This window comes from Salvia miltiorrhiza, chromosome 2 (assembly GCF_028751815.1).
Source record: "Salvia miltiorrhiza cultivar Shanhuang (shh) chromosome 2, IMPLAD_Smil_shh, whole genome shotgun sequence".
Lineage (NCBI taxonomy): Eukaryota > Viridiplantae > Streptophyta > Magnoliopsida > Lamiales > Lamiaceae > Salvia > Salvia miltiorrhiza.
In genome coordinates this window covers 56,951,354-56,969,914 of record NC_080388.1, presented here as the reverse complement: position 1 = coordinate 56,969,914, position 18,561 = coordinate 56,951,354, and the positions used below count along the sequence as shown (strand labels likewise).

The following is an 18,561-nucleotide window of genomic DNA, read 5'->3' as shown; positions in this document are numbered from 1 at the left end:
TGGTGAAGAAGATGGTGTGAGTCCCACCACCAATAAAATAAAAAGAATAAAAAAATTAAAATAGTTAACGGTGTTAACCGTCCGTTAAATCGAAGGGGTTAATTGGCGAAAATTAGGTACTTCAGGGGCTTAGTTGACACACCCCTGCCCATAGGGTGTTAATAGCTACAGGGGTCTCTACTTAGGGGCCAAATTGATACTTAACCCTTTAAGTTTTTGCAGTTTTTCGGAACTGATTTTCAACTGTTGCTTCTCCTCTTTAAAACAGCATTAAATCCAAAAACATTGAAGCAAAAAGATAGCATTTATTGTAGTGAAAGTAAGGAAATAGATTTCGATTACAAGTATAAAATTTGGAGTGCTGACATAACATATACCTAAAAGCACGACATGAAATGTAACATAACAAATTAATAATCTACACGAACTGAGTGATGTACTCATCCACGGTGGTGTATTTGACATCAGGATAGAGCTGCGAAGCCTCAACCCCGACGGCCGGATCGATCTCAAAATAGGTCTGATCACCCTTCACAAAAATGCAGTGGTTGATCGACAATATCACATTCACCGGCATCGGCGACTCTTCAATCTGCTTCAGAAGCTCATCCTCTGCCACGTATATCTTCTCCAGGGTGTTGCCGATCTTCTTCTCCCAGCAGGCAACCAACTCATTGAATGAATATATGTTGTGAGGAGGCTTAATGTAGAGGATCTTGTTCAATGTTCTGGGATCAACCGAAGCTTTCACGGTGTATGCACCAATGTCATGTTCCTCGTTGAACACAGCTGCAACATATTAATCATTAATAACTCAAATCACTAAGTAATTAATAATCATCATCATATACATACCTTTAACATTTCCATCTCCGGGGATAACAATTTTGTCTCTGGGAGGAGCAGTGGCGCCCAGCTGCAGGAAATTGGAGAGGGCGTAGCCAGCAAACAAGTTGCAGACGATGTAGGTGTAAGGAATGCCCTCTGCCTCTATTGCTCTGCGGAGTTGTACCTTGAGTTGGAAATTTTGGTTTATGGGATCCACAGCACGGCAACGATCCAGATCGTTTCCGAATTCTGAAGGTAAGAACCTCTGCAATAATTTAAAATTTTCAAGATTTACGAATATATATGCACCATCTTCACCAACACGCAAGAGCAGGGTGGTAAAATTAGAGCTAGCTACCTTCACATTTCCAGCCTCCTTAATAGCAGCAATAATCTTATATTGATCAGCAATCTGCATGAAGCCCACGGTTGATATAACCACATCCACTTGCTTTATAGCCTTCACCAAGCTCTCGTGATCATTCAGATCTCCCTGCACAAATTAAATTTCTCACAAAATCATCACCTTTTCTTTCACACACAAAAACAATACACACACACACAGATGCATACAGTTAGGAAGGTGACACCAGATTTCTTGAAGGTTTCGACGAGCTCGGATTTGGCTGGATCAGAGAGGGATGCCTCTCTCATCAAAGCAAAAGTGGGATGCCCAGATTTAGCGCTGGCCTCAACTACGAATTTGCCGATGTATCCTGTTCCACCGATGATCAAGATCTTCTCTCCCATTTTTCTATCTTTATGTGAAACTTTTTTTTTCTTCTTCTTGAAAACTCTGCTATGACTTACAGTTGCTGAGTTTGATGATGAATTAGTGTTGAGATGGGTTCACATATAAATAACTAATTAGCATCCACCCACTATCCATTTTTAGCATTATAAAAATTCTCCAGTCAAAGCAGACGATAATGATGAATTAATATTTGTTTAGAGGTTTTGTCGTTGGATTGACCCAAAATTTGCGGTCTAGTGTGTGTGTGTGTGTGTTTGGCTGAGTTCATACTTCGTACTAGAGATGTCGGCAGGCGGAACTGGAAAAAGGTACGTGAATGGGAGGACTTCTAACTGATTTTCAAATTTACTAACTAATTATTGGAAAAAAAAATAAAAAATATAATAAATCTCACATGAATTGATAGCTTTTTTTTGGAGGTCCTCACAGTTTTCTTTGTTATAGTGGTGTTTCATTAATTATTGAATTTATTATAATGTAATAAACTATACTTCATTCATGATTTTAAGTTTTTTCAGTAAACTACATCGGTGTAATTTGCAAAAATAGATCAACTTTATTCAAGCTTGCAAAAAATAGGTTAATTATTTAAAATTTTGACGCTCGTCGATCACATTTGGGCCTTATTGAGTTATTTTGCACTTAAAATGAGTCCAAATATAATCACGAACGTGGAAATTTAAAATAATAGGTTGTTTATCAATCACCCTAAAACAATGGTCTTAAAAGATTTAAACTATTCAATTTATCTATGAAAATTATAATGTGATTTGATGGGTGCATATTTTAATAAATGACTGAGAGGAGGAAGAGATCCTAATTATTGGCCTATTTTTACATAAGACAATAATTTTTGGTGGATGGATGAGATACTAATTATTAATTATAAATTACCCAGAAAAAAGTTAATGATTATTACATTAAAATATAGCATAAAAAATAAAAAAGTATACATCAAAAAAAGAGTCAGAAGTTCCTAAATACTTTAATGCACTCTAGCCTAGAAATCCTGGTTATTTAGTTTCATGCCGTCGGTATTGGATGCTTTACTTTACCATATTGTTCCTCTTCCTCCCTACTTTTTTCTATTTCAAAATCTTCGTTGTTATTTTAATTGGTATTCAAAACTTTTAAAATTAGTTCTCATCTCTCTAGATCCTTCCTGGAATTGATTTTGACTTCTAAACTTCCACCTATTTTAAATTAAATAATGTGATTTGAGTGTTATACGAATAGAGTAGCTGGGTGTATCTCCAAAAAATCAGTATTTTGGCACCTCAAAGTTGAATCGTCTCAAAAAGAAAAAACTCCATTCTCAAACAGAAAGAAAGTTGAATAGTACTATTACGTTTATTTGACTTTCTAGAATACTGGATTATAACATAAAAGATTAATTATAGTTTATATCCTGAATTTTAAAATTATTTGTAAAAATAGTTAGAACTTTATTTGTAGAAAATGAATCAATTTCTAAAAAAATAACCTAACTATTTTGTGAGATCATGAAAGATTGCTATATACTCCGCATTACAAAATCTGGCGAATGAATGATGAATCACTTGGTTGGAATTTTAGATGGATCCTTAAGTAGCCTAAGCATGAAAAGTCCATGTATAATCCCCCTAAGAATTCGGCAAGGTGATTCATCATTATATGGCCGGATTCTGTGATGCGGGATATAAATCCAACTTTTTTCAAAGTTGGGAGTTAGTAAGTAAAAACGTCAGTAGATAATATTTTTTGAAAAACAATAAAAGGTAGTGGCACAATCTATAATTTACCAAGAATAACCCGATGCCACACATGCACAAAAGCTACAAGAGAACGTGTCCATGTGAACGAACAAGAAAAATGAACATTTCTTGCTTACATGCTACTCCTTCTGTACTTCAAGGAAACCACGGAAGCCCCGGTTGATGGCATTGTTTTGATCCTGTAATCGGCACAATTGGACCAAGGAAAATTCTCCATAAGTCGAGTATAATGGTAACTAGCATCGCAGCACCTAAAGCATCAATAGCCACTCTGGGCAAGTCCCAGGCATCATCACTAAGTTTCTCGTCAATCCTGCTCATTGCAAATAATGCCAATCAATGTAAGCAGAGCTACAAGAGATTCCGATTGAATTGAAGTTTTATTATAGACACTTGCTATACTTATTCACCTAATCTTTAGGTGTTTTGAGTTTGCACTGAACAATAATGTTAAGTCTTCCAGTCATAATCACTAATTATAATTAACAAATTTCAGCAGTTAGCCCATCATATCTGTACATTTTAGATTTCGATCCTTGAGTCAAGTGTTTCGCCTTTTTCCCTCCTATTTTAGTCATCCAGCAACCGATATTTGTGTAGGCTTTGGAAATTTACTCCTAATCTGCTAAACACACACATACCACACAATAGCTTCTCAAGTACCCAAAGAAATATTTATTTTCATTAATTAAAAGATGGAAGGCGAAATTCAATGAGAGACAAGCAAGGCCAACTTAATTAGAGACGGACCCATCAGCACTGAAAATTATCACACACACAGACAGAGAAGAACATATATTTACCTCAAAAACATAGGGAAACTGACGAAGAAATAAATTGCATAAAACAAGCAGCCAACTTTGTACATGGAAGCCCGGTCTACAAATTCGTAATAGGGAAACTGCACATGATCAATGCGAAAGATTAATAAAGAATATTAATATGCACAAGGCATGTTAACAAAAACATTGAAACTGCATAAAAGATAAGCCCTAAGAGATGAGTGTGTGTGTGTGTGTGTCTTTATAGCCACTCCTTTACTTACATTGGAAATGGCTATAGTCTCTAGATATGCTACAAAATATGAAAGAACTAAAATCCAGGCAGCCTTAAAGAGCCACTGTGTTTTCTCTGGCAAGTGAGCAATAGAATGCTGAATTCTGCGAAGTGTCATATTTGAAGAAACATGATAAAACAAGAAGCACACATGAGTGAGGAGGAAGGTTGTATGTGGCACCTGCAAAAAGGTTTTTGTGGTCACTTTCAATGATTATGAATCAATAAAAGACTAAAATGGATGTAAACAAGTATGATTTTTGGGCTCACATTATTCATCCTCCACGAAGGGAATGTATATGATGCACCCAATACTGTAAAAAAGTAGTGGGTCCAAAAGTAATTTCCGACGTAACTAAAGAGAATGATCCAGACGCTAGCCTGGCAGAAAAGAAACTTTCTAGTTACAGCAATATACATTGAAAAAACTCATTAAACTCATGAAAGAAACTTTACATAGTTGTTATTAATTAATAGATGTAAACGAAGTCCTGGACAGGAAACAGCTATGTCTGAAGCTAAATAATTAAATATATGTGATATCTATTGCCATAGAATCTACTCTTTGTATTTGATTAACAAAAGTATAAACAAAAAGAAAAATAATTCAGTGTGTTAATTTTATGTGAAGACATCATCATCATTTCTTGTGAAGAATATTGAATGAGGAAAAAGGTTAGCACACTACTTTCCATGCTTAACTGATTAGCCAGGACTTGTTTTGGCACAGTCTAATAAACTATAGCTCAATCACAATGTAAAGTATTTATCTGCAATCTTCCATCACCACCATTTTATTACGCAAGAGCAGTTATTCTTAAGAAAGCTCCGTTAGGACAGTTTTGCTTGACAAAAGATGGAAACAAGCATCCGTGTGATTTTCATCTAACAAGGGCACTTGATAGTCTTGTTTCCTATGTCATGCAAGTGATCAAAGTTCCTATTGCCTCGTCTCATGTGGAATTTCACATAAACAATTGAAAGCATATTGCATATATGATCACACATATAAATGAAACATGATCAATTAGTTTAGCAACAACACATTTATACTTACTTTTACCCAATAACGATCTTTCCAACACAAGCTACGATCTGCCTGGAAAAGTTTAAGAGGAAGGAATAAATGTCACACAAATTGAAAATGTGGATGGAAAAGATGTTATGATTTCTAAACTTACCGCTAGAATATATATTGCAAGTTAACATTAACAATTAAGTTTTTGATCATGACTTTTCATTTGCATCATCCCAGGGAAAGAAAGACATGGCTCATAATAGCAAGAAAGACAGTCTGAGATTTAGAATTACAAATATGGTCAGCAGACCAACCAATTTCACCTGATAAAGCATCATACGCAATTACATCATCATAGTTTATCACCAGCTTCTCTACTAAAATGAGTTTATTCACCACATGACAACAAACCTCAAACTTACCTTTCCAACAAAAATCATCGGTATTATGAAAGCAGGCAATGCTGAAACAAGTCCCAGAAACAGGTACTCCCACTCTGTGAAATTCTAGCAAAAGAATTATGAAATTTTTAAGTAGACACTTATTATATGATAAATCATGGATTCAGACATAATTGTCATTGTACATATAAAATGGAAGAGAGAATTAGTTGACCACATATTTTAAGCTTAAGCCACGCAACCATGAATAGCAGATGACAAATTTTGTCACCATCCTGGGAAAGTGATGGACAGTACTTGGCATTAACTTCCAAATACAACTGACTCTATTCCTACTTTTCAATGAAGTCTAAAACAGAATCAAAATAAAATTGAAAATTAGCCAACTGTGTAAAGGAAATTGTAATGTCAGTCAGAGTAGCAAATACAACTTCAAGTTTTTGCAAAATGAAGTGGTGTAATCGATGATGTCTTTAAGATTTTATGCAAAACAACACATAATCATAAACAAACTTAGTCCAAAATAGTCCTTATTCCTAAATATCAACATAGAGAAGACATGTTTCATATCTCAATATCTCATAATTATCCAAAGGAAGATTTCCATAAGATGGTGAGGCAGACACGCAAACAATGTACAGTTGCTTGTTTTCTGTAAACTGCCAACTGAAATAATGAATAGCATTCCTACTAGAATAACTTTCAAATATGTTCTACAAACGTAAAAGCAGGTAATAATGTAATATACAAGTATACACTAGTAGGCAATGAGCTAGTACTGGATTTCAATCAAAGCTTGCCCTAAATCCTTGATCTCAGGCCAATGCTGAAGTTATACTTTTAAATTTTCCAACAACTAGGACGTTCTATCTTTCTGTTCAGGTTATCAAGATTTTTAATTAACAAGCAGAAACTGAATATTGTGAAGCATGAAAACTCAACTCATGCTTCGATATTTATTACATTTTTACAACATTTATATGAATAAGAAAAATCAAAACCATTTTCGCAATCAACCTCATGGGTATACACAGAATAAGAAATTCCTCCTTTTTTTTCCCTCTGACAGAACATCACACTATGGTGCAGACGACAAACTTGTTTACTAAAACAACCAGAAAAAGAAAGAACTTGCATATCAACAACAAAAGACAACGTGGGTAAGTATGAGTGTGAAATACCTCATAGAGTTTGTAGGGAACGACAATGCCAAGGCAGAGAGTGAGCCAGAAAGGTGTGTAAATCAGAAAGAATAGTTCACCCCATCTTTTGCTGGGGTTTTGAGCTAACCAAAGATTTGAACTCGAGCAACCCACCTCACCAGCTGCGCGTTTCACCCCCAATAAACAGTTCAAAAAAAGTAGCACCAACATACATCCGCGACCCAAATTTTTGAAGTTTCAGTGACAGTAGAATTTTACCTCCCATTTCTGTCTGCAATTCTGGCTGCAGATACAAGTGGCATTCAATAGTGAGTCTAATTTGTTTTGAAAATCATAGTAGAAGTAGAAATAAGACTGAATCGACAGCATTTGCGCAAGCTTGTGCTTCTAGCCGCTCCATCCTATCCCACAATCGCTTTATATATATATATACATATTATTCTATTTTTGCCTTAAATCAACAGAAGTGCAATATCTCTCTTCAATTCAACCCAAATAAAGGCAATAGTTGAGCATTAAGTGTCGAAGAAAACTTAAAGCAGATTGATTGGGGAAAAACATGTCCATATCCAAGATCGAGCAAAAAACCGAGAAAAGAGTGGGAAGATTGAAATCTTACACTTTGAATGATGGATGGATCCGGGCGATGCAAATCACTGCTACTGCTACTATGCGCCGATAAATGACACTCCACTAATAACCATGCGCATCTATAGACTATCCAAACATAGCTCACTTTTTTTTTTTTTTTTTTATGAAATTACATTATAAATAATACAAACCACGCACACACACCCCACCTAGTGGTTATTGTGGCCGAGAGTACTCAAACCTGTGACCTCTTGGACAATAGACAACCACCCCAACCACTAGGCCATCCCAAGGGGACAACATAGCTCACTTTTTAATAAAACTAGAACAATAATCCGTGCAATGCACGGCGAAGTTGAAATTAAATAATATATTTAAATAAATAAATATAAATATTAAATAAAAATAAAATATAATAAATACAAAATATGATTTGAAAATAAAATATACTAATTATTCAATAAAAAACTGAATTTAAGAACGTAATTTTTAATTATGTATAAAGCGTAATGATAATTATAGTTATTAAATTATTTTAAATTACTGATAATACAAATTAATATTACACATTATTATTATAGAGAAATTTCACATAATAATAATAAATAAATATTTTCATAGACAAACATAAATAAAAGGTTAAAAAAATTAACAAAGAAAAATAAAATAAAATATTTTAAAATTTTAATAACCTTCATTTTAAATTCATTTTTTATAATTTTTATATTATATTAAAGATCTTCTGACCAACTTAAACGTAAGATGCAAATTGAATATTTTATATTCATGGAGATGAGTGTGTGGATCATCTCCTGAATATCAACTGAACTTCGGTAAGATCTGAAGAAGTGAGGGCTTCAAGTCATATCGTCGAGGTGCAAACGGGTTGTCTGGTAAGGTGATTCCGTTGGGCCTCAGGTTTAGATTAGTTGGGTATGCCAACTGTTTGAGGGTCTGCGCCTGCTCGGCCTCTGCCATAGCTTCGCGTCTCGCTATCTGTGCTCCTTCGCGTAGTCGACGTTCAGTTCTATCAATATCAGGGTTAAATACCAATGCTCTTGCTACTCGACGAGTTCCACGCATACACCAGTAGCGGAAAATGGAATGAGGGAAAAACAAAATTATTGCGCGTCACTCCCCGGCAACGGCGCCAATTTTGACATGCACCCGTCGTGTGGTACGATCAAAATACTTGTGTTTGCCCTAAACGGACAAAGCACTCTCCTATGCTCACAACCAAAGATCAGTCTTAGTAGCAAGTATAGGGTCGAATCCCACAGGGAATGAGGGACACTTTGTTCTCCAAAGACAAATTGAGGTGTCACAAGTCTCAATCTGTATAACCTGCACAAATAAGATAAACGGAAATCAAATATAACAAGAGGTAAGGTTTTCGGTTAGGTCATAACTATTGTCGATAATTGCATTTGTCATAGGCATACTGATGATCCATCCATGATCCATATAATCTCAAGGCGTGGCCCAAAGACATTGGGGCGTTTCAAGAGATCATACTTCACACTTAGGATGGTTGAGTCCATTGTAATCACTTGGAGCGTCGACAGGGTAGCTTTCAAATTTAAGTTCTAGACCTACGAAATGACGTTGTTTTGGGGGTTGTAATGTAACACCAAAACGACGCCGTACATCAAAAAATCGTCCACGTCAACAAAATCCGTTAGCCACGTCACCACCGATCAAGGTAATAGTCAACGCGGGTGCAAATTGCGATTAAATTGAAAGGTGATGTATTCTGGAGCTATTTTTAAAGGTCATGTGCAATATGCAAATTTGAAAATAGTTCGTGTATTTTCTGGCTATTAACCCTAATAAATATTCTCTTCGTTCCAACTAACTTGATCAATATTCTTTTTGAATTGTCCCAATTAAGTTGATCAATTTTCTTATATGGAATAAATATAAGTAAAGAAACATTCAATCACTTATTCACTTTATTACCAAACACACTTAAAACACTAATTTTTAAAATTCAATCTTCAAAAGGAATTGATCAATTTACGGAGGGAATAGATGCTTTGAGAAATCAAATGAAATAAAAGATGTGAATAATAAAAAGAATTTCGTAAGTTATACAATAACTTTTATAGTTTTATACTAGAGATAAAAAGAATCTATAAAAGAAATCAATCTCACTAAATTTATTCCTATAATTTTTCATACTTTCTTCTTCATCCATCTCTTTAAATTTCTTCTTCTTCCAAACCAATATCTTGTGAGATCATGAATTCAAATTGGTCCAATTATAAATATTGCGGATCAAATTCTGCTTCCCAAGTGTCCAACTCTCATCCCGAAATTTTCAACTTCGATCTTCTAAATTCAAATTTTCGACCTTAAAATTCTAACATCGATTATCAAAATTTCAATTTTCATCACCAACCTTATCCTCCACATTTAATGAAATTTCCAGGAGCTCCATATGGATATCAATCTAATTACTATCAAGACTATCAATACTACCTTGCTCAACGAGTTCTATCTTCTGACTCATCAAGAAAAACCAGCATAAATGGGGGAAGTTAAATTATTAAAGGGTTAAGGTGCAGATCCACCCCTAAAGTAGATAGTGCAATTAAACCTAGACATTTAACGACATTAGAGGTTTGAGTTTATTTGCGCCAAGGTCGAGAATTGGGGGATAAACACTATAGGGGCCTCTACTTCAGGGGTGAATCTGCACCTTAACCCCCCTCCCCCCCGTTTTTTTTTTTTTTTTTTGGCAACCTACCTCTGACATCAGCTTAGCCGCCCCTGTACTCATCGGCTCCGAATTGCACCTTGCCATCTCGCACATGCCCAATCTGTTGGTCGTCGACTGCCCACCGCTGACATGCAGCAGCGCCACCAACTTCTTCGATTCCCCCCTCCTCCCCCGCACAGCAGCATCTCCTCCAACACTTTAACCCTTTAAGCTTATCTTATGATATTAATTGTGTATATATCTATCTATATAATATACTCCCTCCGTCCACGAATCATCTTCCTGTTTGGTGTTCGGCACGGATTTTAAGAAAGCTGAAAAAGGTGATGTAAAGGTGGTGTAAAAAACTAAAAGGGTAGTGTTAAAGTATTGTGGTTACTTTTACTAATCTTGCACTAACTATTTGACATTATTTTATTAGGTGAATTAAATGAAAGCATTTAAATGAGAAAACATTAAACAAAAGTCCCGATTCAATAAATAAATAAACTTGAAATTAAGAAAATAAATAAATAAATAAACTGAAAATTCAGAAAATAAATAAATAAATACATAAATAAACTGGAAAATAAATAAATTGGAAATAAAATTTTCAGAAAATAAATAAACTCAAAATTCGAAAATAAATAAATAAATTGGAAATTGAGAAAATAAATAAATAAACTGGAAATAAATAAATAAATAAATAAATAAACTGAAAATTCAAAAATAAATAAATAAATAAACTTGAAATTCAGAAAATAAATAAATAAACTGGAAATAAATAAATAAACTGAAAATTAAAAAATAAATAAATAAATAAATAAACTTGAAATTCAGAAAATAAATAAATAAACTGGAAATAAATAAACTGAAAATTCAAAAATAAATAAATAAACTTGAAATTCAGAAAATAAATAAATAAATAAATAAACAGAAAATTCAAAATAAATAAATAAATAAGCTTGAAATTCAGAAAATAAATAAATAAACTGGAAATAAATAAATTGAAAATTCAAAAATAAATAAATAAACTTGAAATTCAGAAAATAAATAAATAAATAAATAAACTGAAAATTCAGAAAATAAATAAATAAATACATAAATAAACTGGAAATAAATTTTTCAGAAAATAAATAAATTGAAAATTAAAAAATAAATAAATATATAAACTGAAAATTCAGAAAATAAATAAATAAACTGAAAAATAAATAAACTGAAATTCAAAAATAAATAAATAAATAAACTTGAAATTCAGAAAATAAATAAATAAATAAACTGAATATTCAGAAAATAAATAAATAAATAAATAAACTCAAAATTCAGAAAATAAATAAATAAACAGGAAATAAATAAATAAACTGGAAATAAATAAACTGAAAATTGAAAAATAAATAAGTAAATAAACTTGAAATTCAGAAAATAAATAAATAAATAAACTGAAAATTCAGAAAATAAATAACTAAATAAACTGGAAATAAATTTTTCAGAAAATAAATAAACTGAAAATTCGAAAACAAATAAATATATAAACTGAAAATTCAGAAAATAAATAAATAAAGTGAAAAATAAATAAACTGAAAATTCAAAAATAAATAAATAAATAAACTGAATATTCAGAAAATAAATAAATAAATAAACTGAATATTCAGAAAATAAATAAACAAATAAATGAACTGGAAAATAATTAAGCTGAAAATTCGAAAATAAATAAATAAATAAAATAGAAATAAATAAATAAATAAATAAACTGGAAATAAATGAACTGAAAATTCAAAAATAAATAAATAAACTGAAAATTCAAAAATAAATAAATAAACTTGAAATTCAGAAAATATGATGAGAATAAGGCTTGTATTAATGGAAAAGTAAAAGAGTACAAAACATCCAAGAAAGCGCAAAAGAGAGCAAACAAAAGACCGAGCCTCATTAAAACCTTCTAAGAAGAAGAGACCTTAGAAGGAAAAAGAGTACTAGTGAAAGACTCACATTCGGTTCAGGAGCGGGAAGAGACAACTTCAGGAGTTCCGGCCTAACCATCACCCCTAAGAAGCTCGGCTCAAGAAAACCGGAAGAAGAAGAACCAAGAAAGAAAACAGGAGACCAACAACAAAAGAAAACAACCCAACCAAAGCCTAAGGGAACCAACGAACCTGCTTATATAACCATACGGATATGACTATGCGTCGACATATCCCTTGCAACCGCAATCCTAATCTCCTCAATCGCAAAAGGCCACCAGCCTTCCTGCCGATCATCATTGGCCATAATATCTGCCGGTTGATTACCCTCACGGTAAATATGCGAGACCATCAAAGAAAAATCCCGAAGCAGGCGAAGAGTATGCTGCCAAAACGCCCTAAATCTCCAAGGAACATCACTCGAGCGAGAGTACAAAAGGTGAACCACATACATAGAGTCAGCCTCAACCCACAGATGCCGCCAGCCTCGGGTATGAGCAATGTGAATAGCATAGATCACAGCCAACAATTCCGCCTCGAAAGCAAAGCCGTTGCCGCCTTTAAAATGAAAACAACCTCGTACATGAGACCACTTGTCTCGAAAAACCCCACCCGCAGCAATAACTCCAGGAGCTCCCGCCGCCGAGCCATCTGTATTAACTTTAATCCATTGACCAACGGGAGGCCACCAGTGAACCTCCACCATACAGGGGGGAGGAGCAGCACGGCTCCTCACCCCAATCGCACGAGTGATCGAATAGTTAGCCCAAGAATTAGAAATATTACCCAACTTCCGGAAAACCCCATCAATCTCCATAAAGTAAGCCTTGACAAAGGCCAAAACCGCACGTCTATCAAAGCACAAATCCTAAAAAATAAGCGCATTGCGTCCCGACCAGATACGCCACATCAGAGTGATAATTCCCGCCTTCCAAAAAGAACCAATTTGAGAACTCCAAGAGAGATTCCAAGCCAGAACTAAGAAGGAATGAATATCCATGCACCACAAGAGATTCTCTTTACCAAACCAACCTAAAAAATCAGTCCAAATAGGGCGAACACACGAGCACTCCCAAAGCACATGCGACATCGTCTCACTATCTTGGAGACACAAAGAACAAGCATTGGGCGCAATTAACCCTTGCCGGATCAGAACATCAATAGTAGGCAAGCGCCCATGGAGGACACGCCAACAGAGAATAGATCGCCTCATCGGAATAAAGTCCTCCCAGATCCATTTGCCCCAGCTAACAGCAGGAAAACGATGGCAAATATTATAAAAAGCCAAAGAGGCCGAAACCTCACCCTTAACCGACTGTTTCCAAAATCTCGTATCCCTCTGGCCGCCCATCGGAATACGCAGAATATCATCCACAATATCAGGAAAACGAGAAACAAAGGATGTCGTGAAATGCCAAACACCATCATAAAAATAATCACTAACCGAGAAGCTCATAAAATCATGCATATATATCGGAATTTTAAGTTTATCCACAAGCTTGTACCCAAGCCAATCATCCCGCCAAAAGTAAGTATGCTCACCACGGTCAATACAAACATAAGAATCATCCACCAACTGATTGACTTCTTCTTTCATCCCAATCCAAACAGAAGAGTTCGACACCGAATCCTTTGCAACCCCAAAATTGTTTAGATATCTCGATCTCAGAATGGAATGCGCCCAAACAGTTCCCTGAATTAACTTCCAAGCCAGCTTCATCAAATAAGATTTGTTCATTAACGTAAAAGATCTAATGCCGAGGCCGCCTTCTTTCAAGGGGGAGCAGACTCTACCCCAACTAACAGCACAGCTGGGCCGTTTATCAATATTTCCCGACCAAACGAAATTACGACATTTCCTGTCAAGGGAGTGCAGTAACGATTTTGGCCATTTGTAAACCATCATGGAGTGAACAATCGAACTCTGAATAACCGACTTGACTAAACAAAGCCTCCCAGCCATAGAAAGATGACGACCTTTCCATCGAGCAAACTTCTGGACAATCCTATCATGAATTGCCTGAAAGAAAGAAGCTCTCGGACGCCCAACGAAAATCGGAACTCCCAAGTAATTGAAAGGAAGGTTCCCGGTAGTGAAACTGAGCTCACGATGAATAGCACTTTTCCTGTCATTGAGAACTCCCGAACCAAAGTAAATGCAAGACTTCTCCAGACTACACTGCTGACCCGAAAGAGAGTCATAGTACGAAAAGATCTGATGAATTTTTCTAGCATTCCGAACTGTAGCTTTACAAAAGATCATAACGTCATCCGCATAGAACAAGTGAGTAGGGAACTGAAAAGTTCGACTATAGCGCATAGGTTGTAGATGCCCAGAATCAACGCAGCTGCTAAAAAGCCGACTCAAGATATCCTCCGCAATTCCAAAGAGAATCGGAGAAAGGGGATCTCCCTGACGCACTCCGCGAGAACAAGCAAAATATCCCCGCAGCTGACCATTATAGAGAATAGAGAGCCTCGCCGAGCTGAAAATAATAGAAATCCAGTAAATGAATTTCTCATGATAGTGATTAGCTCGCAAAACTTGCAAGCTAAAATCCCATCGAATAGTATCAAAGGCTTTTCGGATGTCAACTTTACAAGCCATATTACGTCCCCTGTCCGTGCGTTTCATACAGTTGAAACCTTCCGAGCTGAGCATGATGCAATCATGAATATTACGCCCGCTAATAAAGCCGAATTGATTGTCAGAAACATGAGACGCAGCCACCACGCCAAGACGAGAGGCAAGAATCTTCGAGATAATCTTGAATAAGAAATTCGAAAGGACAATCGGGCGAAAATCAGCAACAGTGTCGACTGAATCCTTCTTGGGAATCAAAATCATCGTACTGGAATTACACCCAGAAGGTAAATAAGAATGGCGAAAGAAATTCTGAACAGCCGCAATGACATCCGCTTTAATCACATCCCAGCAACTTTGAAAGAAGTTACCAGAGAAACCATCAGGGCCAGGAGCACTTGAAGCATCCATATTAAAAACCGCCGCCGCAATTTCACTCTCATCGGGTATACTCACCAACCGCGCATTCTGATCATCAGACACCCCCGACTCAAAAAGCGCATCAATCTCTAACTGATCTCCAGAAGGTCGACCATCATCAGCGGAAAGAGACGTAAAGTGGTCAATAATATGATTCTCAATAATAGTGGCATCATAAGTCTCTCTACCATCAATCTTGAGGCGAGTGAAAGGCGCATTCCGTTTCTTGAACTTGGTCAAACGGTGAAAAAACTCAGTATTCCTGTCTCCATCCCGAAGCCAGTTCGTACGGCTTTTTTGCTGAAGCAAACAGTTCTTATGTGTCAACGATACATTTAGCTTTGCCTGAAGACTAACCTCCTCATCAAAGAGATCGTTCGTATATCCAGAAGCAGAAATCTTCCCCTGAGTAGTCTCAAGCTGTTTCATGAGAGAAGAAATGGAGGAATCCACATTGCCAAAAACCTCTTTATTCCAAACCCCAATCTCCTTACGAAGCCTTTTCAATTTCAACATAACACATAAAATCGGGCAGCGTGTGCTGACAGTCTCCCTCCAAGATGTCGCCACCATCTCCTGAAAGGTCGGATGCAAGGTCCACATATTAAGAAAACGGAAAGGCCTCCGACCAGTAGGGTTTGTCAATTTGCATTGCAACACCAACGGAGAGTGATCCGAAGTGAGGCGAGGCAGGACAGCAGTAACCAACGACGACCAGAGATCAGCAAAACCCTGCGAAAACAAAGCACGATCTAAAACAGATTCCACATGGTGTGGTAAAAATCTACGTCCCGACCAAGTGAATCGAAGCCCCTCCGTAGGGGATTCAATAAAGCCAGAGTTATCAATAAAATAACAAAACTCCTCACAAGAACCTCTATGTGGCGAAGCTAAACTCAGACGCTCATGAGCACCTTTCACCGCATTAAAATCGCCCATGAAAACCATTTTTCCAGAAACGAAACGAAGAAGATCATGCCAGAGATCACGGCGGTCATTTTGGTCATTCGAACCATGAACAAAAGCAATACGAAAATCATAACTATGCCACATGCAGTCCACCACAACCACCTGATCAGAAGAGAACAAAACATTAGTAACAACAGAAGAGTGAACAAAAACCCAAATATTCGAACAGCGAGGAGACCGGCAGTTTTGATGCACCGGGACAAGATTCAACGAATGCAGTAACTCTGTCTAACTTTCCGAAACGCCCGTTTCGGTTCAAGAATGCCCAACACCACCGGGCTAAAAGAATTACAATGCTCCTTCAGCAGACGTTTGGATTCATCCGTTAAACCACGGACATTCCATGCAATAATATTCATCAGAATTAATTTATGTTAGCGGAGGCAGCTCCGCTTCTTTCAACCTCTTCCGCCCAGCTCTCTTTGGCGACGCTCTCCATGGCTAGAGCGCTGTCTCTATTACTTGTATCAATCACAAAAGTACGCGACGTATCCCCCGTGTTACGAAGTCTACTTTTAATGCTTGTGTCCGCTGGCCTGTTTGCTGTGTTCTCCGCTGCCCTAGCAGCTTGGTCCTGTTTGGATGGTCTTCCTCGTCGCTTAGCAGGAGCAACTGTTTCTGGCATGGGCGCTTTAGCTATCGCCAAAATCTGCTCAAGTCATTGAGCTTTCAAGGCATTATTAACAGCAATATCATCCGTTGTGGAAACGTACTTCCCACTGCTGTCATAGTTCACTTCTTCATCCTCATCCGAAACCTCCTCCGAGATATGTCCATCATTGATCGCAGAAATGTTGACTGGCTGATCAAACACCGAGTTTTTACAAGGTTTTAGACACTCGGCCAACCTATCAGGGCCGTAGTGTTCAGCAGAATTGGAATCATCCAAAGATTTACCCCTAGAAAGAGGTACCCGCCGCTGCTGCTCCGGTTCTTCAAGCAATTCAGTGCCTTCGTTATCCAACAGGGCAAAACTGTTGTTCGACGCCGAAACCGGCAAGCTTAACTGTTTATGTTGATCATTTTTCTGAAGTGAGTAACATCCCGGGTCCGAACGAGCTGGGGAAACCTGTATCAAACCCACCTCAACCGGCCTATCTCCCTTGGCTGTCTCCTGCTCATGTTCTCTCTCGTCTCTAGCATCACCAGAGATAGGTTGCCACTGTTTCCCATTTTTAACCAAAGGCATTTGACTTCTATCTTGAACATCCTCTTCCACAACCGTCTTCTTAACGGAGATTTTCCGACACTTTTCGGTGGGATGTCCTGTAAGTTTACATTTTGAGCAATAGAAAGGTAAATTCTCATACGTGAATTCAACATAGAACGAAAAAGAATCGTTATCAATTAACTGGAAATTCGAAATATCCTACTCCATTTAATTAACTTCAAAATTAGATTAATTAGACAAGTAATGGTAAAGTGTGGTGGGTCCAATTGGTAAAGTGTAGTAATTTAAAAAGTAAGGGAGGGTATATATGTCCAAAAAGCAGAGTAGGAAGTTAATTGGTGGACAAAATTTTAGAGGCAAACAGGAAGTTGATTCGTGGACGGAGTGAGTATATTTAAAATTTATTTATTTTATTATTATTATTATATCTTTTATTTGTATTGATAATATTATTTTTCTTTTTTCAATGTAAAATAGAAGACACATTATTTCACTGTTACTTAATATTGTGATGAAGTTAGTGATAAAATTGATTTTAATGATATGATAATTAATTTTCATTCATTTTGTACATATACAATTAAAATAAGTGTGTATGTCATTATTTTACTATTTTAATATGTTCTTTAGTGCTTGATTATTGTATGCTTACTTATTTTGAATTTTTATAATACTCCCTCCGTCCCACGAATCTTGACACGTATTCCTTTTTGGGCCGTCCCACAAATCTTGACATATTTCCAAATAAGGTAATAATTAGTCCAAAAATAAGGGGTCTTAATTACACTCCCTCTCATACTTTATCACTTTATTACATTCTCTCTCATACTTTATCACTTTTATACTTTATTACCTACACATTTAAAACACTAATCTACAACTTCTTAATTCTCGTGCCGAAACTAAACGTGTCAAGATTCGTGGGACGAGGGGAGTATTATTTATAGATTATGATTTAATTATTTATTTTTGAATAATTGCTAAAACTCTAGACAATAATTATGGTTTTAATTTTGGTTAATTTAATATTTATAAATTTATTTTGAAAGAGAAAAAATAATGGATCCGGGTCAGGACCCGAGACCATGAGGATCTTATGGATCTGGACCTGAATCTCAGTTTTTTGGAACCAATGAATCTGGACCGGATCCGGACCTAAGTAAAAAAAATACGGATATGAATCTGGACCA

At 36.1% G+C, this 18,561-nt stretch overlaps 2 protein-coding genes across 2 annotated transcripts; both read right to left on the bottom strand.

Moving 5' to 3' along the window:
• Window positions 1-285: 285 nt before the first annotated feature.
• On the bottom strand, window positions 286-2,051 carry LOC131010543 (isoflavone reductase-like protein). Its single transcript, XM_057938100.1, has 4 exons — window positions 1,402-2,051; window positions 1,187-1,321; window positions 856-1,093; window positions 286-789 (listed from the first exon to the last, which is right to left on the bottom strand). Exons 1-4 carry the CDS (start codon window positions 1,576-1,578, stop codon window positions 419-421), a joined length of 921 nt encoding a protein of 306 aa, XP_057794083.1. The 5' UTR covers window positions 1,579-2,051; the 3' UTR covers window positions 286-418.
• A 1,289-nt stretch (window positions 2,052-3,340) lies between these two features.
• On the bottom strand, window positions 3,341-7,702 carry LOC131010544 (cycloeucalenol cycloisomerase-like). Its single transcript, XM_057938101.1, has 9 exons — window positions 7,594-7,702; window positions 7,233-7,257; window positions 6,993-7,135; window positions 5,833-5,916; window positions 5,450-5,491; window positions 4,663-4,773; window positions 4,382-4,573; window positions 4,140-4,237; window positions 3,341-3,649 (listed from the first exon to the last, which is right to left on the bottom strand). Exons 2-9 carry the CDS (start codon window positions 7,237-7,239, stop codon window positions 3,472-3,474), a joined length of 855 nt encoding a protein of 284 aa, XP_057794084.1. The 5' UTR covers window positions 7,240-7,257; window positions 7,594-7,702; the 3' UTR covers window positions 3,341-3,471.
• Window positions 7,703-18,561: the final 10,859 nt, after the last annotated feature.